The sequence below is a fragment of the Purpureocillium takamizusanense genome, chromosome 7 (genome assembly GCF_022605165.1).
Source record: "Purpureocillium takamizusanense chromosome 7, complete sequence".
NCBI lineage: Eukaryota > Fungi > Ascomycota > Sordariomycetes > Hypocreales > Ophiocordycipitaceae > Purpureocillium > Purpureocillium takamizusanense.
The window spans coordinates 1,757,135-1,781,098 of NC_063074.1; the positions used below are offsets into that span (position 1 = coordinate 1,757,135).

The 23,964-nt window shown below is 59.6% G+C and overlaps 7 protein-coding genes across 7 annotated transcripts; 3 read left to right on the top strand and 4 right to left on the bottom strand.

Annotated features, from left to right (window-relative positions):
* The first annotated feature begins 324 nt into the window (after nt 1-324).
* JDV02_007843 (uncharacterized protein) lies at nt 325-2,270 on the top strand. The gene is made up of 2 exons (XM_047989378.1): nt 325-911; nt 983-2,270. Exons 1-2 carry the CDS (start codon nt 782-784, stop codon nt 1,990-1,992), a joined length of 1,140 nt encoding a protein of 379 aa, XP_047845378.1. The 5' UTR covers nt 325-781; the 3' UTR covers nt 1,993-2,270.
* Nucleotides 2,134-5,618, bottom strand: JDV02_007844 (uncharacterized protein). The gene is made up of 5 exons (XM_047989379.1): nt 5,069-5,618; nt 4,479-4,997; nt 3,895-4,371; nt 3,456-3,835; nt 2,134-3,376 (listed from the first exon to the last, which is right to left on the bottom strand). Exons 1-5 carry the CDS (start codon nt 5,147-5,149, stop codon nt 2,446-2,448), a joined length of 2,388 nt encoding a protein of 795 aa, XP_047845379.1. The 5' UTR covers nt 5,150-5,618; the 3' UTR covers nt 2,134-2,445.
* A 1,545-nt stretch (nt 5,619-7,163) lies between these two features.
* JDV02_007845 (uncharacterized protein) lies at nt 7,164-9,962 on the top strand. The gene is made up of 2 exons (XM_047989380.1): nt 7,164-9,380; nt 9,450-9,962. The coding sequence occupies exons 1-2, from the start codon at nt 7,316-7,318 to the stop codon at nt 9,557-9,559; spliced, it is 2,175 nt and encodes a 724-aa protein (XP_047845380.1). The 5' UTR covers nt 7,164-7,315; the 3' UTR covers nt 9,560-9,962.
* SEC5 (Exocyst complex component S5) lies at nt 9,683-13,576 on the bottom strand. Its single transcript, XM_047989381.1, has 3 exons — nt 13,035-13,576; nt 10,878-12,955; nt 9,683-10,811 (listed from the first exon to the last, which is right to left on the bottom strand). Exons 1-3 carry the CDS (start codon nt 13,324-13,326, stop codon nt 10,092-10,094), a joined length of 3,090 nt encoding a protein of 1,029 aa, XP_047845381.1. The 5' UTR covers nt 13,327-13,576; the 3' UTR covers nt 9,683-10,091.
* A 445-nt stretch (nt 13,577-14,021) lies between these two features.
* IDH2 (Isocitrate dehydrogenase (NAD(+))) lies at nt 14,022-15,941 on the top strand. The gene is made up of 5 exons (XM_047989382.1): nt 14,022-14,271; nt 14,337-14,396; nt 14,536-14,622; nt 14,684-14,806; nt 14,876-15,941. The coding sequence occupies exons 1-5, from the start codon at nt 14,185-14,187 to the stop codon at nt 15,665-15,667; spliced, it is 1,149 nt and encodes a 382-aa protein (XP_047845382.1). The 5' UTR covers nt 14,022-14,184; the 3' UTR covers nt 15,668-15,941.
* JDV02_007848 (uncharacterized protein) lies at nt 15,922-18,572 on the bottom strand (the record flags this gene model as incomplete). The annotated part of the gene is made up of 2 exons (XM_047989383.1): nt 15,922-17,956; nt 18,564-18,572. The coding sequence occupies 2 exons, from the start codon at nt 18,570-18,572 to the stop codon at nt 16,442-16,444; spliced, it is 1,524 nt and encodes a 507-aa protein (XP_047845383.1). The 3' UTR covers nt 15,922-16,441.
* Nucleotides 18,573-19,252: 680 nt separating this feature from the next.
* Nucleotides 19,253-23,474, bottom strand: JDV02_007849 (uncharacterized protein). Its single transcript, XM_047989384.1, has 4 exons — nt 22,807-23,474; nt 22,354-22,694; nt 20,133-22,296; nt 19,253-20,075 (listed from the first exon to the last, which is right to left on the bottom strand). The coding sequence occupies exons 1-4, from the start codon at nt 22,906-22,908 to the stop codon at nt 19,608-19,610; spliced, it is 3,075 nt and encodes a 1,024-aa protein (XP_047845384.1). The 5' UTR covers nt 22,909-23,474; the 3' UTR covers nt 19,253-19,607.
* Between the last annotated feature and the right edge of the window lie 490 nt (nt 23,475-23,964).

Below are 23,964 nucleotides of genomic sequence, written 5' to 3' on the forward strand. Positions count from 1 at the left end.
GCCTCCCCGCCCGTCCACTGGGCGTGTCGCAGCCCGCCCGGCATCAGGCACCCGGGCGACCCGCCAGCCCCGTGGCAGAACAAGGTTCGCCTCATGTTTCGCGGCCGGGCTCCGCTTTGGCTGCAGCCCGTCGTCACTTTCTTCCCCAAACGGATCTGCTGTTCCCTCATCATCCCATCAGCTCCCGTGGTTCAAGGTCGGCGCTAGCGGTGCCTTGCCTTTGGGCCATTAACGCCAGACCGCTAGCGACGTGCGTGCATCAATGTCACCACTGCAGGCCAGAACCTGTTTTCGGCGTCCCTGCCCCCAGGCTGGGCTGGGGTGAGGTGAGGTGGAAAGCTGTCATGCGGCGTCTAAAAACACCAACCACCCACCACCACCTCAACTGCGTACAATCTTCAATCCCCATCCCAATCCGACCGTCGAAACCACATCGCGTCCGCCAGACACTCGGGACGGCTCGTGTCCCCCAAATCCAACCTGTACGGCAGACGTGACGCATCGCCAAAGCAGCAGCAATCCTACATTTGTCCTTGAGAGCCACATCGCGACTCAGGCGGCGGGTCTCTCCAAACAAACAAACAAATTTCTTGCCCGCGCCCGCCGACCGATGAAGCCCTTCCCGTGGACGGCATCACTACCGACCATGCAAGCTGTCTGCTGCTAACCGCCAGCGCCTGCTTCCTCACCTTCGCCCTCACCCCGGCCGTCGCCGTCGCCGTCGTTGGCGTCTCCCATCTCCCACTCTTCCATCTCTACCGCCTCTCCTCTGCCAACGCCGATGGACTCCCCCTCCTCACCGTCGCCTCCAAGACCGCCAAACCGCGCGTCGGTCTCGGTCCAGACGGCCGCCAGCGGCACGACGGACAACACCACGGCCCTCCGCCTGCGGCCCCCGAGATCTCTCCCCCGTGAGTATTACCACCAATCCCCCCCCCGTCTTCTTTCGCGCCGTCCCGTCCCAGACTAATACCGTGCACAGCCTGGATCGATTCATACGAAAAGCGCTATGGCCAGCCCCCCGACGACCAGCTCCGCCTGCTGAGCCCCCCATCGCGCACCGTTCGCCCCCAGCACAACTCGACCCCCGACCAGCCCCGGCGCCGCGTCTCCAAAGACGGCTTCGTCGCCTGGGAAGATCCCCAGCTCGGCCCCGCGCAGGATGCCCGCGCCCGCATCCCCCACTTCCTGCGTCACGGCCGCGCCTCGATGCGCGGCCGGAAGTGGGACCACCTGCGGACGGCCGACCCCGTCATCGTGCCCGGCTACTACTCGCCTGCCACGGCTGCCCCGGCCCTCGCCTGGCACGACTTCCTCCATTCCTCCGCCTGGGGGCGCGCTCCCGGGGAGGAGTCCGAGGTGCTTGACTACGAGGCCATGCGCAAGCTCCAGCCCAACTTTGACCGACGTCCCGACGACAACGTCAACCCGCACGACGCAAAGGCCAAGGGCCATGGCTCGCGCCGCCGCCGCACCGTCGCCTTCTACAAGCGGGCGTGGAACGTCCTCATCCGCCACTCGCTGTCGCCGCTGCTGTTTCGTCTCGCCGTCGCCGTCACCTCTATCCTCGCTCTCGCCGTTGCCGGGCGCATCCTCGTCCTCGAAGACTCTCACGACCGCGAAACGGCCGAGCGCACGCAGTCTCTCGTCGCCATCGTGGTAGACTGCGTCGCCATTCCCTACACCGGCTACATGATCTACGACGAGTACACGGGCAAACCCGTGGGCCTGCGCTCGGGCGTCTCCAAAGTCCGCCTCATCCTCCTCGACCTCTTCTTTATCATCTTCAAGTCGGCCAGCACTGCTCTGGCCTTTGAGAGCCTTGTCTACCATAACGTGCGCGAGACGAACCTCCTTCATCTCGCGGCGGCTCTCGGCGCCTTTGAGCTCGTCGGGCTCATCTCCTGGACCATGAATTTTATTGTAAACGTCTTTCGCACTGTCGAGCGGCTTGGCGGTGGCGACCCGGACACTGGCGCTGGGCACTCATGATACCAGAAGCGTATGGAGTCTTTTGGATTTGGTTGTTTTGCTGGCCTCATGACGGCGTCTGGCGCTATGATTTGCACGGCCCTCATCGGCCATTTGGGTGAGAAGACGGCATGAGCTGGTATGGGCACGCAGTTTTGTAAGCGTGTATCTTTCATGTGCTCTATTGTGGCGACTCTAAGCGTCATGACTATGTACATGGGAGTGTTTCCCCGTCACCGTATCCAACTATTAGGTCGTTATGTACATATGTAGCCCTCATTACATCGCATGCCACAGCGACAGGTACTACAATCGTGGAGTAGGGCGGCTTTGCATCGGCAGATGCGTCGCCCGCGGCCCGGCAGAGGTGGGCTTACTGGCTCGAACACGCGCTCGCCGCGCGTTTCCATCTCGCTGGATCCCGGGAGCAATTCGGGCCCGGTGCAGCAGGGCAGTGTGTGTTGTGTCGACGATTCAGCTCTTACCCTGAGACCACAGCTCCGCCAACTTGCTGGCCTGGTCCGGCGACAGGCTCGCCATGCTCGGCGGCGGCACGCCCGTCGTCCAGTTCTTGGGATGGGGGCCGAGCTCAAACTCGAGGGTCCCGCCCCTGGCGAAGATGTCGTCCCACGTCACCCAGCTCTTGTTCCAGGCCTTGCCGTTGACCTTGAGCGACTGCACGTAGAACCTGTCCTCGCCGCCGCCGTTGGCCTTGACGACGAGCTGCTTCTTCTCCTTCTTCTTATTCGTCTTCCCGCCCCCTCCGCCGCCGCCGAGGTTGATGGTCAGGTCGGAGAACCAGGGCGACCCGACGAGGAAGTAGGGCTGGCCGGTCATGGGGTACAGGCCGATCATGTTCCAGAGCAGCCACGACTCCATGGCGCCAGCGTCGCTGTTGCCGGGCAGGCCGCCGGGCTTGGGCGCGTAGTACGACTTGGCGACGAAGCGGCTGCGCCTGACGGCCAGGTCCTGCCGGTTGACGTAGTTGTAGAGGTACGGGGTGGTGAAGCTGGGCTCGTTGCCCGGGTTGAAGAGCGTGTGGCCGAACTGCGCGTTGCCCGAGGCGACGTTGGGCTTAAAGGTCGTCTCGAGGCGCGCGACGAAGCGCTCGGCGCCGCCCATGAGCTTGATCAGATGCGCCATGTCATGGTGCGCGTTGAACGAGTACTCCCAGGGGAGGGCCTGATAGTACTTGTCGCCCCAGTAGCAGCCGCCGCAGGACAGGGGGTCCTGCTTTATGAACCCCTTGGAGTCTCTGGGCCCGAGGAAGCCGGAGAATCCCAGCGCCTTCATGTCGGGGTTCCACTGGTTGCGCCAGTGCTGGGACCGGTTCAAGTACTTGTCGAACCCGTCCTCGCGGTCGAGTCCGGCAGCGACCACGGCGAGGGAAAAGTCGTTGACCGAGCTGTCCGTTGCGTCAGCAAAACAAAAAACGTCACTCACCACAGCGAGAACCTTGATATGGGGGACCGTAAAACACTCACTACTCCACCGCTCTGCTGACGGACCGAGCAAACTTTGTGGTGATGAAGCCGTGCTGGAGCCAGTCGGGCAACGCGCCGCGACCTTCCTTGGTAGATCCCGTGGCATCGCGAGGATCGTGGTTGTTGGGCGGGACCACCTCTGCGTTCTTCACCATGGAGGCAAATGCCTCGGTCCAGTTGACCTTGCCGCGGACACCCTTAATGAACGCGTCGGCAAAGACGTTGTCGCTGTTGCTGCCTCCCTGGACCGCCCCGTTTGCGAACGACGACCGCCCGTCGGACACCCAGCCCTCGTGCCGGCCAATGTCAATCATGGACCTCAGGAGCTCCTCGTAGTACGACGGCTGCAGGATGTGCAACAGAGGCGTGGTGCAGCGATACTAAAACCAGCGTCAACCCCTCACGCCCGGGCAGGCAGACACTGTCGGGAGAGACTTACCAGATCCCAAAAGGTGAAGATGTCATCGTAGTACGGCTCCTGAGACTTCCACAGGGGGTTCTCCCCGGTCTTGTTGGTGGGCAGCAGGTGCATAAAGTAGAGCGCCGAATACAGCTGGTTCAGCCGCGTCTTGTTCGTATCTGTCGTGGTCACCTTGCTGAACACCTGCGAGTTCCAAGCGTCGCGCGTCTCCTGCCGAAGCTTGCTCAGCGTAGTGTTGGCGGTGATTTCCCTGTCGAGGTTGGAGCAGGCTTGGGCGGCGGAGATGAAGGAGACGCCGACGCGGGAGACGACCGATGTCTGTTTGAACGTGAAGACGGCCCCGAGCCTCGCCTTGTTGGACTGGTAGCTTGGCTCCTGGGAAAAGGCGACAAGCTTGTCCGAAGTCTTGTCTGCGCCCAAGAAGGTCTTGTAAGTCGCAGGCGCGTCGAACCTGCCGCAGAAATACACGGTCCACGGTCCGGCTCGGTTCCATCCCTATCATCGCCCATGTCGAGTCAGCATAGTTGACACTTACAAGCCAAAGAGAGGAAGAGAGACAGAGCACATGTAAGTGGCTGTGACACGGAAAAGCCGGGTCTCACATTATCGTAGGTCCCGAAGCCCGTGTAGGATAGATGCCCGGATGCTTGCTTGTGAACTGTGATATTGCCGCCGAGATAATGCTGTTCCAGCCCCATGCCGCGGTACGACGGCAGCACGTGGGACACGTCGACGACCACGTTGAGGCCATCGCTGCCCTTGGGGAACGTATACTTGTACATGCCGGCCTTGGCCGACGCCGCCAACTCGACCAATGCGCCGGACTTGAGGCTCGACCTGTAGTACCCGACCTCTGTGAAGTCGGGTGCGGCCCGCATAGCTCTCATGGCGTTGGACAGAGGATTCTTGATGGGTCCGACGATGGGCATCTGCGATACGACGCCGTACTTGGGCGCGCCGCCAGTGCCGCTCTCGTGCAGCATCGAGAAGCCAATGAAGTCGCCCGTTGGTAGATACCCCGAATACGCATCCTTTCCCGTTTGAAGGTCGGGACCCAGCTTGACCATTCCCAACGGGCGAGACACACCGGGAAAGGTGTTTCCGCCGTCGATCGACCCAGTCTATTTATTTCGAATTCGGGGTCAGTGAAGTGCTTGAGGAGTGCTTTTGGCCTGGTTTGGTTTGCACTCACATTGGTCAACGCATACTGAGAAAGGTCGACGGCCAATGCCGCCGCCGACAGAAGCGACTGGAGGCAGATGGTCAAACGCATCGTGAGCGCCGCCGACGATCCTTGAGACTCAGACAAAGACGGAGTACATCCGCCACAACGGCTCCCGTACAGAGCGTGCAGCGACTGGGCCGACTAATATACAACAACACAACCACCAACACCACCAACACCACCCTCTCGCCCGATGTAGGCTGCTGCGGTCTTCGCGTAGAACGACAGCACACGTGCCAACATGGCCCTGGACGGTAGGTGGTCACGTCTCGAGGGCGGGATGGAGCCTGGACTGCAGCATCCAACAACAACGTGCCTCGCGTAGGGGCCGTGGGTGGCGGGCCGGGATGGCGCCAAACCCCGGAGCGCGGGACGGTCTGTGTAGGGTCAGAAAATAGTAGTAATGCTAGCCAGCCAGCCAGATAGAAGGTCAGAGTGGCGATCACGGAGATATGGAGGTGATGCAAAACGGTCTCATGAGGTAAATGGACGCAGAGTTCAGTATGCGGTCTATTCTTCACCTCGATGGCTCCGCCCCTCTAAAGAGAAGACTCTGCCAAAAAGGGAGCGGGCAGTGCATTATCCTACTATTCCAGAAGCCTGGCCCCTCGATAAGCAAGGAGGCGCCGCCCTGGAAAGGCGACTGACGGAGTGCGGCGCAGAGGGTCCATCCTTTGGCTCATGCGCCATAATCGCGGGCGCATTTTGGAAATGACAGTGTCGCAGCGCATGAAGGAGGGGCGCAACGCGACGAGGAATGTGACTCGGTGCCCGACCGCGACAAGGGTCAATGGACAATGTCGGCGGCGGCCGTATCGACACGTATTCGACGCCGTGCGAGGCCGGCGCCGTCTCTTCCCACCCGGGCCATGGCGCAAGAGTCGACATCGCCCAAAGTCAGATGGCGATCTGCCAGCGAGAGATCTGACGATCAAGAGGCTCGTGTGCTCGCGGCTCGTGATGACTGGCCAGGGACCACGTGTGGGGGAGGCGCACGGCGTCTTCTAGCCTTGGGTGGAGATGGTTGTTTGTTCGTTGTCAGGAGTGGAAGTGGGCGAGGTCTGGCCTTGTGGCCCCTCCGGTGGCTGCCGCTGGACCCTGTTCCTGGCCGCCAAGGTACGAGTTGTGATACTTTAGTCCCGCTGGTAAGTTACTCCATGTGCGGTATTTGGTATTGTATGAATACTGTACATAAATTACCTTGTATGTACTACTTCGGCGCCTTTTCCTGGGGGTGGAAAGTCGGCAATGATGCATGCTATCGCGCAGCGGGTCGTGCGGGCCCATGACCGTGGAGACCCCAGGTTCAGACCAAGATATCATTGTTCCACAACAGATGAAATGGTGCGACACTGAGCGCCGGCTAACTTATACGATACGATTTGTTGTACGAAGGACTACTGTACACAACACACGTGACACAAGGGGACGGAGAAGAGCTTCGTACCTTGGTACTCCCTAGGGTCAACTCACGAGCCACAACTTGGCATGACACTAGCGAGTACTGCCTTGGTACAGGTAGGTGTTTCCTCTCAGGGCGTCATCGGGCGCGCAAGGTACCAACTTCGTATGCGCTCACTGAACAGCAAGACACCGTACTGTGCAATTTACTGTGGGCGTGAGTAAGCAATCGAGGTTGGCAAAGCCTCTAAGCGCGCCATTACCTGCCTGGCATAACCCTCAACAGAGAAGACCAAGCAAGGCCACACGCGGTGGGGTGTGTGCACGCCCATTTGCGCCATCAGGAACCCGACTCAGGGCAGGAGAGAGCCTGGCCCAACCTGCCCTGAGAGCAAATGCGCTGCCGGCTTGCCGGGCTGCCGGAGGCTTCGATTGGGCCCTTCAAGCGCGCTTGCGGCAACGCCTGAGAAGCGCCCCAATAAAGTGGGGGCGCCCGCGCTCAGATTGGAAGTGCCGGCTGCCATCCAAAGCCCAAACACCCACCAATCACTACGCCCCACCAACCAGGTTTTCCGGCCATCGGAATATCCTGCCCGCCGACCCTTCAAGGCGGTGTGAGAATTTTGTCGGTCAACAGAGGCAGAATCTCATCCCGCCGTGAAGCTATCCCCGTCCGTCGCCCACGGCAGCAACAACTCTCGTCGACTCGCGTCTCGCACCCTCCGACGGGCCATTGTCCCGTGCAGTCACTTGGCCGTTGCCATTCCCGAGCCTGCCGGTTGATTGCCCGGCCCCTTGCTGCTGCGCCGCGCGATGGGCCGCAAACCAAACCCGCTCATCCTCGAGTACTTCGAGCGCGGGCCGAAGCTCAACGACAATAGCAACCGGTACCCGCATACCTGCAAGCAATGCGGCGAAAACTTCCCCAAGGGACGCATCGACAGCCTTACCGCACACATCACCAAGAAATGCCCTGCCATTTCTGACTCGGAGCGCATGCGCGCCTGCCTCGAGCTGCACGGCATCGCCCATGCTCGATCGGCCGCCGAGCGCCACCAGCAGGCCCTTGCGCGCGAGAATGGCCAGGCCGTGTCTCCGGCATCTCTACCCCAAGGATGGAGTGCTCTCGAGACGCTCGCTGAGGCGTCGCGGCAAGTAGACCTCAACGAGAATAGCCGTGCAGGCAGCCAAAAGGCGTCCCAGACCGCGGTTGCCCAAGCCGCCACAGCCAACGGCACACACAACGCCGACCGCTTCGAGCTCCAGGAGCAGTACACTCTAGATAACCCCCCAGTCAGCTATGAGAATCGTCCACAGGGCGGTGCGCGGAGAGACGAAAGCCCCGCTCAAGGCGACCGCGCCGTCTCCGCCCTCGCCCACACGCCGCCACCGACCACCGAGCTCTCACCCGAAGAGAGGTTGCAGGCCCTTCTCCCCGTGAGCGGCTCATCCCCCGATCCTTCCAACATCTCCGTCGCCGTTGCGGCTGCAGCTCGCCTCAATCCCTCTTTTCTCGATCCACAGCTTGTACAGCACGATCAGCCCGCTCTGTCGCCCTCCCTGCCCGATGCCCAGGCGTCGCCGACACCAGAGGCAGCGCAGCCCTCATCTCAGCCTGTGGCTAGCGACGCGAGCGCCTCTCAGCCCTGGGGCGAAATGACTTACATGACCACCGCATCTGCTGGTCCCGTTGCCACCGACAGCCCCCCCATGCCAGCACCGCTCAACCGTGGGGGCGTCCGCATGGACACCAGCGGGCCACTTTTCAACGGGCGGTCGCGTCACTACCGTTCCAAGTTCACCCCTGCGAGGCGCCAAGAGGTCAAGGAGGTCCGCAAGTTGGGCGCCTGCATTCGATGCCGGATTTTGCGAAAGATTTGCAGCAAAGGCACGCCGTGCGACACCTGTCGCAAGGTGCTGGCGCCCAGGGTCTGGATGACAGGCTGCGTCCGTTCACGGTTACACGAGCAGCTGGACCTTTACTCGGCTGGTGTTCAGGTTGTCCTGTCACAGAATCGCATCAACCTCCACAAGGATCAGCTACAGCTAACAGACGTCGGTTCCGTGGTCGAGGTCTCGCACTTTCCAGACGCCGGGAAGAGCATCAGCCTAGCGACACTAGCGGTAATCCTCGAGTCGGGGGAAGATCAAGATGAGGGCCAACAGACAAGAGATCATCAGGTCATCATGGTCAACCAGGACAAGGAAGAGGTCCCACAAAAGGTCGAGGCATACATGCGTGATGTCCTTCACCTCTTCATCGAGCGCGAGCCCTCAAAGTTCATGCGTGTGACACTCGAGACTGCCGTGCAGCAGCTTGCCGAGAATGAAGACGAGTTGTTGAGCAAAGCTTTGGAGCTCTGGGGCCTCGTTGAAAGCATCGATCGCGAAAGGCAGTGGACCATTGTCGAGAAGCTGGCCGGCGACGAAGAGCGCTCTCGGCCCATCAAGGAAGCGCAGACGGAAAACGGCGTCGACATCTACACCATGATCTGCATGCAGCTCAACGCCGCAGCCGAGCGCAAGGCCAACGCAACCTCGCGCGGCCTCCTCAACCTCATGGACCGGCTCCTCGCCGACAGCAAGACCAAGGCGGGCTTCAAGACGTACCTCACGGCCATCATCTTCCTCAACTGCATCGAAAAGTCGACCTGGGCCTTCAAGGCTTGGGAGCAGGACCACCTGCGGCCCGGTTGGCCTCTTGAGCGGGACCCCAGCGTCTTCACGGAACAAGGCGGCAACCTGGCTGCCCTGCTCAAGATGCTGCTCGGCATTCGCAAGGCACTCCCGCAGACAACACGAGGCGAGGACGGCAAGCTGGCCACAACGGATCTCGACCCCGCCGTGTCGGCCTACTTTCAGAACCTCGACCTGGAATGTAGGTTTCCCCCGCTCCGCATCCCGACTGTCGAAGATAATTCCTCAGTCACTAACACGCTCGATCTAGATGATACGATACAAGCCCGCCAAAAGGGCTCACAATTCTCCCCAGCGGACTCGCGCTCCTTGGAGCTCATGTTCTGCTCTCACCTCCTGCTGCCCAACCCGTCACCCTAACACTTATACCTTTTTTTCCAACTATTTTGCCCATGGATTGGGACAGCGTGCCCTCCTTGATTTTGGCACCGAACCCCTTTCTCATGGCTTACGACTCAACGCGCTCACGAACATGATACCTCCCCCGACTACCGTTGCCCAACAACTTGATACCGTTGCCTCTCTGTTTGCTGTTGTTGCTGTTATTCTGATTGGTCGTGCAAGGCGTTTGGGCAAAAAGAAGAGTGTGGGGGCGAAATAAAGACGGGTGCGCTCGCGGCATAGAATGAATGAATCCATGTATACGACGTGACCTACCCACTAGCCAGGCCAGACCAACTGGCGCGGGGCGATGCATCAAGGTAGATCAATAGCTTTTGTCGAGACACCTCCGCAGGTGACAAGACTCTTAAACCTACTCGAGGTATCTAATAAGCGGTTGCAGAGCGCTAACACGTCGTGATCCCAATGTCTAAACACCGCCTCCCCATAGAGCAAAGCTTGTGCGTCTTCCAATTCGGCGCTCAGTTCCCGGCACTCAGCTCCTCACCCTCTACGTGCTCACAAAAGTAGCTACACTGCTCGTGTCAGACTTGGAAGCGCTCTGACCCGGCGGCCGCTTCGGCTTCTTGAAACAGGCAAACTCATTCTTGCTGGCGTCCCTCAGCTTCTTCAGCGTGCTGCGCATCTCCGGCAGCTCGTTCTGGAGGCGGGCGCGCGCGTCGTTGTCGGTCCGCCCGTCGAGCTCCTGGTAGATCTGGCTCTGCAACTCCGTCGCCCGGTCCGTCGTGTAGTGGCTGAGCGTCTGCGCCACGAATTCGACGTCGAGTGTCGCCTGCATCAGGGCCTCGAGCGAGTACCGCGGCCGCTTGCGGAAGGCGTCGAGGAGCTGCAACGACGTCTGCTCGAGCAAGAAGGAGAGGACCTGCAGCGTGAGCGGCGAGGCCGTCGTCGACACTTGCGAGTGGACGAGTACGAGGGTCAGCAGTGCCTCGTAGATGTACGGCTTGGCGGACTGGGGGCGCTGGCCAGCAGCAGGTGCCCAGTCCGTTGCCGACAGTCCGGCCTGGATGATGACGTGAAGCTTCTCCACAGCTTGCTTCGTGTATGACTGGAAGAGACGTGCGTCAATCTGACCCAGGACGTCCCGAATCGTCTTGGACTCATCCGTCAACTTTACAGAAAAAGCGTTTTCGAATTGCGCATTCAGGCTAGGGACCACCTGTGAGCGTAGAGATTGGAGGTTGCTCAACGTCAACAGCATGCGCACATTCTGCGGGCAACGAGTCAGCTGAGGGCAGTACAATCTTCTCGTGCTTGGATCGGAAGCAATCCTTACCCTGTCACCCGGATCGAGGGTGCTCTTGCCGGTGACGAGTGCTGTCGCGCTTGAACCCTGCCACGAACCCCGGGCTGTGGTCCAGTCGTCTTCACCTTTCTTGACCGAGCGCTCGGCATTCTCCACCATGCCGCTCAGAGCTTTGTACAGAGTCGTCACGTACTGACTCCGCACCATCTGCAGCAGCTTGGTCGGGGGCGGTAGCACCATGTTTCGAGCGTTGTCTCGGGCAGTGGCATCCGGGATGTATAAAATCTTCTGCATGCCGGACAGTAGTGCGCTCTCAAAGGATGAGAAGGCCGCTGGCATGCGTGTAACATCGCCCGAGTCCGGCGACCGCTCCCAATCCTCGACATACTTGATGTTCTCGGCATCACGATTCCAGGCGGCACATAGTGCCGTCACGCAGCGTTCTCTTGAAATTGCCACCAGGGACTTCAAGTTGTCCAGTACCAAAGGGTCACCCGACGACACAGGGCTAATGCCGGCCATATCGGAAGCCCCCGAGCCGACAAGTGTCAGCATCTTGGACAGATAATGGACGCCGCTGATTGAGTTGGACCAGGGGGGCCAGAACGCAAGCTTCTCCCACGGTTCGCCTCTCCTAGGGGACGGTGGCGGGGGATTGTTTGGGTCGAAATTGAAGCGCGGGTCTCGAAGCGTCGTGGGCGTCATGCCGCCCGCAGAGGCCGGTGAATGTGGTGTCACAGGCAGCGGAGAGAAGAGCAAGGATATATCCTCAGGTGGCATGCCCGCAAAGAAGGCATAGACGTGCTCCCGTAGCAAGTCAACCAGCTCCACGATGCCCTTCTCCAGGTCGGCGATGGCCTGCTGTGTGAGCTGGTGATGGACTCGTGATTCACCATTGTAGCCCAGAGGTAGCGATGACTGCGTTTTCCCTTGGATGAACCCCTCCGCTGTGTGCCAAAACTCGACAAGCTCTCCCAGAATTCCTTGCGACGACACGAGATTTGTCAGGAACGTGAGCATCTTCTCCCATAGCTCAATGACGTCGGGAGCGTCAGAGGTCGGGTGTTTGCCCTGCACGGATTGTCTGCTTAGAGACCGTAGATGCGAGGCGAGCGACTGCGGCGTGGGTTTATCGTTGTTAGCGAGCCTACGCCGCAACACCTCAATCTCCACCTTGGACCGATCTGCTGTCCCCTGAATCTTCCCTTTCAGGTAGTCATAGCGGCTTAGAAGCCAGACCCATATCGGGTTGTCATCGACACCCAGTTCGAGGAGCAGGCCGATAATATCCATGTGTTGATCCTGAACGCGACCGGTCGCGGTGTCCGACTTGGACTGCGTGTGCAGAGATATGAGTCTTTTCCAGATATCCCGCCGGAAGGTCTGCACTTGTTGGTCGACGTCATGCCACATCCGCCCAGCAACAACCATTTGGTACAGCTGCGTATCGCTGGGAGTCTCGCCGCCGAGAGTCTGCGACAGTTTGCGAGCTTCGTCGGCGAACTTCCTGGCACGGTTATAGCTCTCTATCAAGGTTTCGTAATCCTTCCGCTTGATGCTATCGGCAACCGATGAGCTGAGCTCAACGTATTCTTTGAAATGGTTGAGCTGGTGCGAGACTGTTTTGAGATGCTCTTCTTTCTCCCGGCCTCCGAGGGCGGGACCCCAGACGTCCTCGGCTTTCGCCGACACGTCCAGGAGGGGAGCCTTGATTCCGAGTACGCCATATTCGCTCTCCTTCATCAGCGCATTCTTCTTTCGATTCTCCGACGGAGGTAGGGCAAGCGGGTTGCTGAGGCCCGTGCCGCTAATACTGTTGCGAAAGCTGGTTCGACTGGTGTGCCGCGTGTGACGACTGCCTCGGGCTTGGTTCTGCTCCACACCGCGATATTTCATCTCCTTGTAGACATTGTCTATTGTTGCCTTTGCTCGGACAAAGCGTTCAAAGTTGGATTCGACGAGGACCTTGAGCGAAGCGGACTTTTGGTCAATTGACTGGGAGAGCACGTCCAGACCCTGCAGCAAGCTCCGTGTGTCGGCATTAGCATGCATCTGGGACAGGAAGAGTGCGGGGGAAAAGGTAGTCGACGAAAGGAGGAAGCGGTTTCCTAGCCAGGCGGTGACACGTTAGCTTCAGATCATGACCGCAGGGACTCAGACCCTACGATTGGAAGTTGCGAGACTTACGCATGCGCAAGTCATCCTGTAGTGGAAGACCCATGTTCTTGAGCGATCGAACGACGCTGTCAGATGTTCCGAGAGGGTCAGGCTCGTCCTTTTGAACCATGGTTCCAACTCCGCTCTGGCCTCCCCCCGCCACCGACTCGAGGGCTTGGTATCGCGACTTTCGTCGGCCATGCTTCATATCACCATCGTCGTCTCCTGAAGAGTAGCCTGCATCCTTTTCGGTGGGCCATTCCGAAGGGTATGGTGTAGGCAGCTGATAGAATTCGAGAATGGTCCGCTCAAAGTCGGCCATTGTGTCGTCAACGTGCGCTCAAAACCCCTGCCTCATTAGGCAAGGAGAATGAGGGGCGGATCGTTCGCTCTATGCGCCGATGTCGTTGTCTATCGGGCAATCATGTCAAATGCGTGATTCGCGTGGCATGAGAGGAGAGGCGAATCAAGCGCGCAAATGTGGCGTGGGAAAGGGATCGCTGTCGTGGCCAGGTGATGAAGTGCGCGTCGCACGATGAGGAGCTCGCCAGCTGGTTGATGAAAGCTGGAGCTGTGACAGACAATCAGACCGTCCAGCGCCGCTGCGAGCGAGGTACCCCACACCAAAGCGGAAATACGCCACACGCGGCTGCGGGCATCAATGCTGCGCCACATGTCCGTCCAGAAACCTCAGCCTTGCGCCTGCGCTTGCCTGCGGCCACTCACGGCTCGGCGTGCCACAGCGCAAGTCCGACGGCTCCGAGCCGCTGGACCGAACCAAGTCGCGAAAAAAAAAAAGGTGAAAGGTGGGGCCGGCGCCACACCTTCAGTGGCTGGTGCTCTCAATCTGTCACCGAATTGGCTGCCTGGCCGGCCCGCCCAGGTGAGCCTCAGCGTGCAACGTAGCAGCCACAAGTAACTTGGTACCCATGCGCCGCGGACAGTCCCGGCAAGGCAAAAGTCGCCGTATCGCTATTCCCGCTCCAGTGCAGGTTGAGGCGCTGGGTGCTGCCGCATCGACGGGCTACCTTAAGTTAGTTTTTGTCCACACCTCCCAAAACTTTCTATCCTTTGCTTCCACCTCGCGTTTCTCCCTTGGCCCAGCGTGTTTGTCCAGCAGCTCGCGCCTCTCTGTCTCTCTCTCTCTCCCTCTCTCCGCTCCTCGCGCACATTCTCCACGATGCTGGCCATCCGAGCTTTCTCTAGCCCGATCCCCAGGCAGTGCCTGCGCGCTGCTCCCCGCGCCGCTGCCACCTGGTCGGTCTCTGTAAGGCCTCCTCCTCTGGTTGCGCCAACGCATCGAATGTCTTTCTGACGCATCCCGACCTCCAGCGCTGCTACTCTACTGCCGGTGAGCGAGTCGCCAAGTACGAGGGAACCAAGGACTCCAAGGTGAGTGATCGTCATACTGGCAAGCTTTGTGCAATTGGCCACGGATGCTTCGCCCCATCCCCGGGATTGTCGCTTTGTAAAATCACTCAGACCGGTTGCTTTGCTTCGTGCCTACAGCAGTTACTGATCATTCGCTCAGGGCAACTATCTGGTTAGCTTGATTGAGGGCGATGGCATTGGCCCCGAGATTGCCGTCTCTGTCAAGGATATCTTCGCCGCCGCCAAGGTTTGTTCGACTCGCCGCCGCTCCTGACTGCGCTGTACGCTCTGACCCTTGTTTCAATTAGACGCCAATCGCTTGGGAGTCGGTCGATGTCACCCCCATCCTGAAGGACGGCAAGACGGCTATTCCCGATGCCGCCATTGAGAACATCAAGAAGAACAAGATTGCCCTCAAGGGTCCCCTGGCCGTAGGCACCCCGCCCCCGCGCGAATAGCAGCACATATCGACAGTCCGCTGACTTTTGCGCGCTCTCCAGACTCCTGTTGGCAAGGGCCACGTCTCGCTTAACCTGACTCTGCGCCGTACCTTCAACCTTTTCGCCAACCTGCGACCATGCCGTTCCGTCGCCGGCTTCAAGACCCCGTACGATGACGTCGATACCGTCCTGATCCGAGAGAACACTGAGGGCGAGTACTCTGGCATTGAGCACGTTGTCGTTGATGGTGTTGTTCAGAGCATCAAGCTCATCACCCGCGAGGCCAGCGAGCGCGTTCTTCGCTTCGCCTTCCAACACGCCGAGTCCATCGGCCGCAAGAAGGTCCGCGTCGTTCACAAGGCCACCATCATGAAGATGTCCGACGGCCTCTTCCTGAACGTTGGTCGCCAGGTTGCCAAGGACTTCCCCGGCATTGAGTTCGACGCCGAGCTTCTCGACAACACGTGCCTCAAGATGGTCACTGACCCCGACCCTTATAACGACAAGGTCCTGGTCATGCCCAACCTTTACGGCGACATTCTGTCTGACATGTGCGCCGGTCTGATTGGTGGCCTCGGCCTCACTCCCTCTGGCAACATCGGTGACGAGTGCTCCATCTTCGAGGCCGTTCACGGCTCCGCCCCCGATATTGCCGGCAAGGGTCTTGCCAACCCCACTGCGCTGCTCCTCAGCTCCATCATGATGCTGAGGCACATGCGCCTCAACAACCACGCCAATCGGATCGAGAAGGCCATTTTCGACACCCTCGCCGAGGGCAAGGCCCTCACTGGCGACCTGGGCGGCAAGGCGAAGACTCATGAATACGCTGCCGCTATCATCGAGAAGCTGTGAACAGATCGTGGCTCTCGCACATAAAGCATCAAACGAACCCCTTAACGATACCTATCCACAACATCAAATCCCGGGCCATCGTGGGGATCATCCCCATCCCTAGACCCGATGGTCATGCGCAAACTCGTCTATCTGGCAAAGCAAAGCCGAGCAGTGCTGGTGCCGAGCTTTACGATAGAACGTTCGTGCAGAGTGTACTACAACCCCGCGCATCCCGTGCAGCCGGGGGCGCCACGATTCGAACTTGGTTAGATTTTTTCTGTATTAAAGAAGCTATTGCATTGCCTAGCCATCTGTTGTGACTTCAGTGAGTGAGTGAATGGTCCGAGCCGGTGCAAGTTGCGACGGCCCAACCACTTCGTTGTAGACGGACGTCTCAGGGAAGCTGCGTGTGTTGAGTACCTCATGCTCAGGGATGGATAAACAAGTCTACCGTCTGGTGCCATTGGTTGGTGCTCGCCTTTGGCTATGCGGTCCTCCACAATGCAGAGCTCCATGTTCACTTATTCTTACATACACATGGACATCTGGACGCTTCCTGTTGGCCACACAGGCTACCACCCCGTCGCCGGCTCAAGCACATCGCCGTCCGGCTTGCACGGTTCCTAAGGCTGGGATGAGAATAGTGCGACGCTTGCCAGAGGTCTGGCGCTGCGGAAGCACAGAAGTGTCTTTCCTGCCCGCTCGGAGTCAAACCAAGCCTCTGGGATTGGGCCGCGATTCTCCGATGGGATAGAGGCACGATGGGACGTTATGATCTTGGCGGGCGCGTCGTCAGACTGGGGGTTCAGTCAGGGGGGTTGCATGGCGCCACAAGCAGGAAGGCAGGGAGATGGGCAGATCAGTTTGGCTCATCGTCGTGGTCGTGGTCGTGGTTGTGGCCGCCGCTGCGACGCCACCACGTCCACCCTCCCCTTCGCCCGCGTCGGCGCCGCCCATCCACAGCTCCTTGACGGCCCTGGCACCCAGCGTCGAGCCCCGACGGTTCGGTCGGTTGGGGAAGAAGAGATGCGGACGGACGGCCTCGGTGAAGCGCGCCCACTTCCAGTCGTCGGGGGAGCGGCAGGCGCCGAGCTGGTGGTAGGCCCTGATGCTCACGTCCCAGGCCCCGACCCCGCCGCCGCCGCTCGCCGAAGTCGAGGCCGAGATGGTGATGTCGTAGTCCATGAGGCAGATGCCGCACGAGCCCTGAGCGTCCCGGCAGGGCACGAGCCCGGGCTCGTTGCTGCTGCTGCTGCTGTTGTTGTTGGCCTGCTGCTGCTGCTGCGGCGGCGGCGATGGCCTGCGCTGCAGCTCGGCAATGTGCTGGCGGTACGCGGAGCTGCCGGAGAGGAGGGGCATGTGCTGGCAGAGGCGAAAGTCGCGCGCGCCGGTGCACCTGCGGAACTCGTCGACGTCCCCGCGCGCGAGGGAGAAGTCGTACGTGCGGAGGAGGTACAGCTCGCCGCCGCGGATCCGGGCGTCGGTGGTGCAGCGGACGCGGAGCACGTCCCTCTCCGCGACGTGGCTGACGCAGATGTTGCGCAGCGGGATGCCGTGGGCCGGCCCGTATAGGTGGCGGTTCATGACGAGGCGCGCGAGGGTGTAGGAGAGGTTGAAGCGGTTGCCGATCGGGGAGAAGCGATCGCGGTTGTCGCAGTCTTGTTGTTCTCGTCTGGAGGAGGAGGAGGAGGAGGAGGAGATGTCCTGCTGCTGCTGATCCTCGCCCTGCTGGACGACATCATCACCGCCGCCGCCGCCGCCGCCACCACCGCCGTTTGAGCTCGAATGGGGGCCCCAGTGCTCCTCAAACTGGTGAAGCGAGTTGCACGGGTAGCAGTAAAAGACGCTGCGCCCCATCCGAGGATCCCTTTCTAGGAGCAGGAGAAACCGCCTGCGCTCCTCCGAAGACAGCGCCCCGCGGCACGAGGAATACTTGGAGAAGCACAGGCGGTAGAGGCTCTTGCAGGTGAGGGACAGGCTGAGCGCCTCGGGGGTGTCCAGTTGATCGCATATCAACAGTATCGCATCAGAAGGGAGCTCTAGCAGCTGTGAGGGCTCGAACAACCCTGACCCTTTGGGGTTTGCTCCTCCTCCTCCTCCTTCTTCCCTGGACCGAGCTGCGTCGACGGGCGGCGGCGGGCTGCTCGATGGCGCCGCCGAAGACGACTCGGGCTTGCTGATGTTGTCGTCGTCCTCGTTGTCGACGGACCTGGGCCAGTCGACGGGCTTGCCGCCAGACCGGCCTCCGCCGCCGCCGCCGCCGCCGAGCCCCCGACAAATGTTGAGCAATGGCTTAAAGTCCGGCCTCTGGTATGTAGTCAGATGCATTATCGCCGTATGTCTGGTACAAATAGTAGTTCAGCATCGGCATACGCATGCAGAGGTGACGACGTGACGGTCGCGTGCTTCAGCAAGGCGGCATCGCCGCTCGGACTACTACTCGTAGCAGCGGGGTAGGACTGGCTGAGAATCGCAGTATGTTTTGTTTTGTTTCCTCGACACGGGCAGATAGGACAGGACAGGACAAGAAAGAGCAGCGGGGGGATGATGGGAGGAAGCAATACGTGGAATGAATAGGTAGGTGAAATGACACGACGGGTGCGCAGGCGGGCGGGCGGCGGGCGGGCGCTGATGTAAGAGGAAGGGGGCAGTCATTGATTGAGCGGGGGATGCAGGTTTCCCACTGGCGCAAGCATTTCACAAGCCCGGGAGTGATCGTCAGCCGGGATCATCATCACCTCATATATCCCCAACTTAATATCACTGGCGAATACGTCAAGTAACGTCAGGTAGCGGTGCGCGCGTCCATGCAGCAAGCGGGCCATCTATGATTAGCGAGCACGCAATACCCGGCCTGATCCTGTCCCGTCCCGTCCAGTCCAGTCTGGGACCATGAAGGAGGAAGCGGGCCTACATACAGCATCTGGATTCTGGACGACCTCTGGAAAAAAGGTCGCTGACGCCCTACGTGCCCCGTCGTCGTCGCATTCTTCCCCCTTCCCTCCTCGTCTTCCCCCCGCACACAGGTGGCGGCCGTCACGAGACTCATAACGCCCCCCGTTCTAGGCCAGGCCAAGCTGACGACGGAGATAGTGCCGGTAGCACAACGTTGGGAACAAGAATGACGTTCCGTTTGGGTTGGCGGTGTGCGTCGAGAAAACGGGGCGGGCTAGGGAAATCCCCCCCCCCCCCCTCTTCTCCCCCCCACCACTGACCCGGCAGTCCCCGCTTCCCCCTCATCAGTACGATTGAAGTACGAAGGTGCCCGATCCCACGCACGCCCCGGAGCTCTCCAGTGGAGTCGAGGCTTCGGGAGTCGAAATCCAGGGTCCAGCTTCGATCCCCCCCCCCCCCCCCCCCAATCCCGTCTCATGCATGACATCCATGGGTCTGAATCGCTCCGCGGGCTGCACCTCGCCAGTTCGGTACGTAGTCCGACGGCAGTACTATGGAGTTTGTCGAGCGTCCACTGCCAAGAGACTGCCGCAACGAGCATGCCACACAAGCAAGGGGCCTTGCCGACCTCGACTAATTATCTATCCTGTCCACCTCGCGAACCGAAGGGCCGTTGGCGACACGCACGTCTACGTTCCAGCAACTATTGCGCGTCTGGAGAAGGCATTGCTTTCTCTTGTCAATATCACATGTACAACCCTGTACAGAGCAAATACATAGCCGCCCTAGGTGCTCCCCAATCGTCACGATGGTCACGATGGGCACGCTCGCTCAAGCCAGCCTCTCGTGCACTCCTGACGAGATCCATAAATCCAAACCCCTCATCGCTTTGCGCCGTCCGTGCTGTTCCCGCCCAGCAAATGGTTCATCTAGCCTCGATGGGAGACTACCCGCCACCTAATGACTCCCAACAAGAAAGTTGCCCCCCACCCCCCGTTGAGCATGCATGCTCCCGCCTCGAGCGACTCAAAGGTCTGTGACCTTCGCGAGGCGCCAAAACGGCTCATAAGCGTCCACTTCGGATCTCCTTCTCAAATATCTTCACGCCCCATACGTCGTAAAACTGCAGTGGGCCAAACGTCTGGAATCGGAGTCGTCTCCCATCGTCACGGGACTCGTCCTCACTGTCAGAATCCGAGTCCAACCCGTCAATCGGCAGCAGCGGGAATGTGCTATCCATCGCCGCCCCCGTCGGCACGTGCGACTTTTCCTTCCCCTTGCCCTTGGATCTGTTGGCGGGCTCGTCCTGGCGGACCTTGTCCTGCGTCTCAGATGGTCTCACGACCCGCTCCACCCGCTCATCCTCCATGGCGATCCACTCGAGCTTAAGCTCCGGGTGATGCGACAAGTTGTCCACAATAAACCGCAGAATCTCCCGCATCACCCAGATGCAGGTGTCGTTGTTCCTAAAGTGAAGGATGTTGATGGCGCGCAGATTGATCAGACCCGAGAAGTACTGCATGAAAGCGTGCTACACAAAGAAAATTAGCTGGCTGGTACCCCCCCTTTTGTCTCTTTGCAACCTTACCACGGCGTGAATGTTCATGCTCAAGGCAAGTTCCTCCAAGCTTGCGCCGCGCGTGCAAATTAGAATCATCGTCTTTTCGTTTGCGTCCCAGTTTGGCCCGTTGGACTCATCCTTGATCATCAGGCGCTTCAGTGTGTGCATGTGCTTCTTGAGAACGAGACGCCGTATCTGATCGATCGTAGTGGTCGTCCGCGGCGCGAAACTCTCGGGCTTGTGCTTGAGACCTCTTTCCAACAGAAACAGGTCGTGGAGCTCAGGAAGCTGCGCCATGCAGGACAGAAAGGTCGTCGTGACATGGTCAGTGAAGACAGTCCGCAGGGCAAGCGGCCGTGTTTTCCCCTCCTTGGCCAGCAGCGCCCAGATCGGCGTCTGGCTCCCCACATTGAGCAGCGTGAGCTGTTTCAGACAAGCCAGATCGACACCGCGCGATAGAGCAGAGGCCTTGACGGGAATGAGGTGTATCTTGAGCGTCTCCAGAGCCAGGCCACGAGTCTCGCGCATGTACGCGTCCATGTATCGACGCAGCTTGTCGCCTGCCGGGCCGACCCCTGATAGTTCCGCTGACAGCACCTTGGAAACTGTGCCGACATCGTCTTCGACTGCGCGCACATCGTCAAAAATCTCCGCCACGCTCCTGTTCAGCATCTGCATCTTTGACAGTATGAGCTGCATCTCCGGGGACCCAGAGCCAACGCCTTCCGAACGCATTTTCCCTACCCTTTGTGATAAGAGGTCGGTTTGATTCTGCAAGAACCTCAACCTGTCGCTTAGCGGTTCCAGCATGGCCTTCTTCTCTGTCCACTGGCGCTCCCATTCATCCGCAGCCTCCGCTAGTAAGACAGGATCGGTGCCTGTACAGAGTAATTTCGTCAGTTCGGACATGTTTGCATCCGGCCTCCTGATTACTGGCATGGCTTTGGCCTGGTCCTCTGCCGTGACAGACGATTCTGCGGGTTCGGCAATCGAATCCTCCGGTCCATCCACAATCAGAACGTGTGCAATGTCGATGTCGTCTGGCGACAGCTCCTCTCCGTCAAGCCTACTGTCTTTCAGTGTAGACAGATGGGTTGGCAAAGAGCTCGTAGAGGCGCCATTGACCGCCGAGCTTGGCCCCGCACCTGGCAGCTCGGCTGCCACTTTCGGCATATCTGCATCGACCTTAGGCCTCAAAGCCAGCATCGCTTGTCGGTCGCTGTCGGAGCCCTGTTCGACGGGCACTTCGGGCGAGTTCGTCGTGTCGCTACTTTTTGACGGTGCGTCGGCTGAATCAACATACTTCCTCGCAGCCCTTTCAATTGTGTCCAAAATGTCCTGTTGCGAGATCGTGAAGTCGCGTGAGCCTTGTTGCAGAGCCATGAGCTTTGAACAGGCCTTCCTGATCGACGAAACAAACGCTTCGCGAGGATCGCTGTTGATAGCTCCCGTGTCGACATCTTTACCTTTATCAAAAGAGCCGTGATGCGCGTTGTGCTGAATGGGAGACTTTTTCGTCAAGGTTTGATCAATATCGAGAATCCGACCCAGAATAGACTCTTGGATCTTGCGCTCCTCCTGGGCTCGAAATGCTTTTGCAGGACCAGTTGCGTCGTAGTTGGTATTTTGCGACGTTGGAACCACATGGAAGTCATCGTCAACATCGGAATCGTCAGCGTCGGAATCTGGAGGAGGTTTCCGGGCCTGCTGTGCCAATGTATCGGACAGGGACAGCTGGAGCTCCTTCAGAGTGGAATACGAGTTCTTCACACAAATTCTGAGCTCTGACACGGCGTCAAGGCCATCAATGTCCAAGACACTGAGGCTCTTGAGATTCTTGAACCCTGAAAATGTGGATGGCTCTTTCGTTCCTGCGCCACGTTTCGAGGAGGAGTTTCTGGCCGATAATCGAGACTGCGGTTCCAAAATTGGCGGCGGCCCACCCGGAATTTGTGACGAAGACTGGGTTGGCGCGGTAGCTGAGGAAAATAACGAGGAAGAGGGACCGACTGGCGGCGTCGGCCAGTGACCTGTAGTAGGCTGCGAGTGCAAGTCGGGGGACACAGGCAGCGGCGGAGGGTGGTTGTAGTATGACTCTCCGGCTTGCATGCGAATATGCAACTTGGTCAGTGGCGCTATCCGGTGCAGTTCTCGGTAGATGGGTCGGCTGAGCTCGACGCGAATGTTCCATCTGAGGTGGCAGTCAGCCAACGCCAAAGCGCACGGGTGGTAGCGCTGTCATCCTTACCTAAACGCTTCAAGCGACCTTGCCTTCTTGAGCGTGAGATAGAGCAGAGTGTTGAGAAATTTGCCGCAACTAGCTGAGTAAAGATAGGGTTGGTAGGACTGCTCTCCCTTCTGGCCAGCACTCAGCGTGTCCATGGAGAGGTCACGCAGGTGCTTGGCGTAGTTGTACTCGCTCGTTGTGAATGTGTCGAGACCACCGGCGAGGCCATCGATGGGGGAGTCAAAGCTGATATCGTCATCGTCGGGGAACACAATGTGGAAGTTACGATAAAGTTGGGTGGATGCGAGTTCATGCATGCGTTTGGACACCAGAGCCAAGCATATCAGGTCACTCTGGGAGCACTATAGACGAAAGTCAGCATCATAATGCCCCTCCTCGCTCCTATGCTTGCGTCCCGTCGAGCGAGCAGGCAGCGACACGAGGCATGACATGGCTGGAAAGCAGACGGCTTACGTGAGAGATGATATCTTGTTGTGTTTCGGCGGGCAAGTCGAGGAAGCTAAAGGCTCGTTTGGCCGGGGCGACAGCCTCACCGCCGGAAGCCTCCGCTGCCATTATCGCAAGCAGGGGGGACGGAGCGCAGGCGTTCCGGCGAGGCGAGGGGCGACGCGGTGAGGGCACCCCTTCAGGATGCAATGTCGTTCAGCTGCACGCGGCGCACGTGTGAGGCAGGCGGCATGCGGGCACGCGTGGTCGTCGTGATGGATACGAGTTGGGCGCCGCCGATGACGGGACAGAAGGACAGAATGCCTCGCTACCAAAGATCCCAGGTGCGATGGGCTTGGCTCAGACAGTGTGGTCGAGGCTGTTCAACGACGGAAGCCAGGCGACACTCTGGGGCGACGAGACTTGTGGTGGTAATGTTGGTGGTGGTGACTGCGGTAGGAGGGAGTGGCCGGCACAAGTACGAAGCATTCCGGAACCGTCTGGGCCAGTGGCTGTCCAGCGCTTCGCTGCAGGCTCAGCGCAGGAAAGCAACAGCGGCGAGCCGATTCGAGACGGGCGGCAGCCGGTGTGGCTGGTTGGTCGGCGGGCAGCTGGATGGATGGATGGATCCGGTCGAGAATGGGGATGCCGCGACGGTTTGAGTGCGATGCGGCCACGGCGCACCAAGGCTCCTGATGAGAGAGTGTGTGCTGCCCATGATTGGTTGTGCGGAGCTGGACCGAATTTAATCAATCGACGGGGTGCCGCTCGGCAGGCGCAGTGGGTGAATGTGCGAGGTATACTTCGTACATGGGATGTACACGCAACGTACCGACTCGTAGTGAGCCACAGGCATACTAGTAGTGCCAGGTTGGTTGGTATAAGTCAGGTAACTGGGCGACGACGGGACGCAAGAAGCAACGACAATGCCCATCTGGAGCGGCCCGACGGGCTGCGTTGGCCTCATGCAGTGTCTCGCGGCGCTTTGGGCCCACCGGAAGGCTATTGGACGACCCAGCTGGAGCAAAGAGCAGGCGGCGATCATTTCACGACTGGGCTCTTCCTCACTCTCCTCGGCGGCGCAGTACACGAGGCACGCTCGCAGTGCACAAGCTGATAGCTTACCTTCTCAGTACTACTAGGTAGGTCTTAAGGTGTAGCCTACCTAGGGCCGCCCAATTCGCA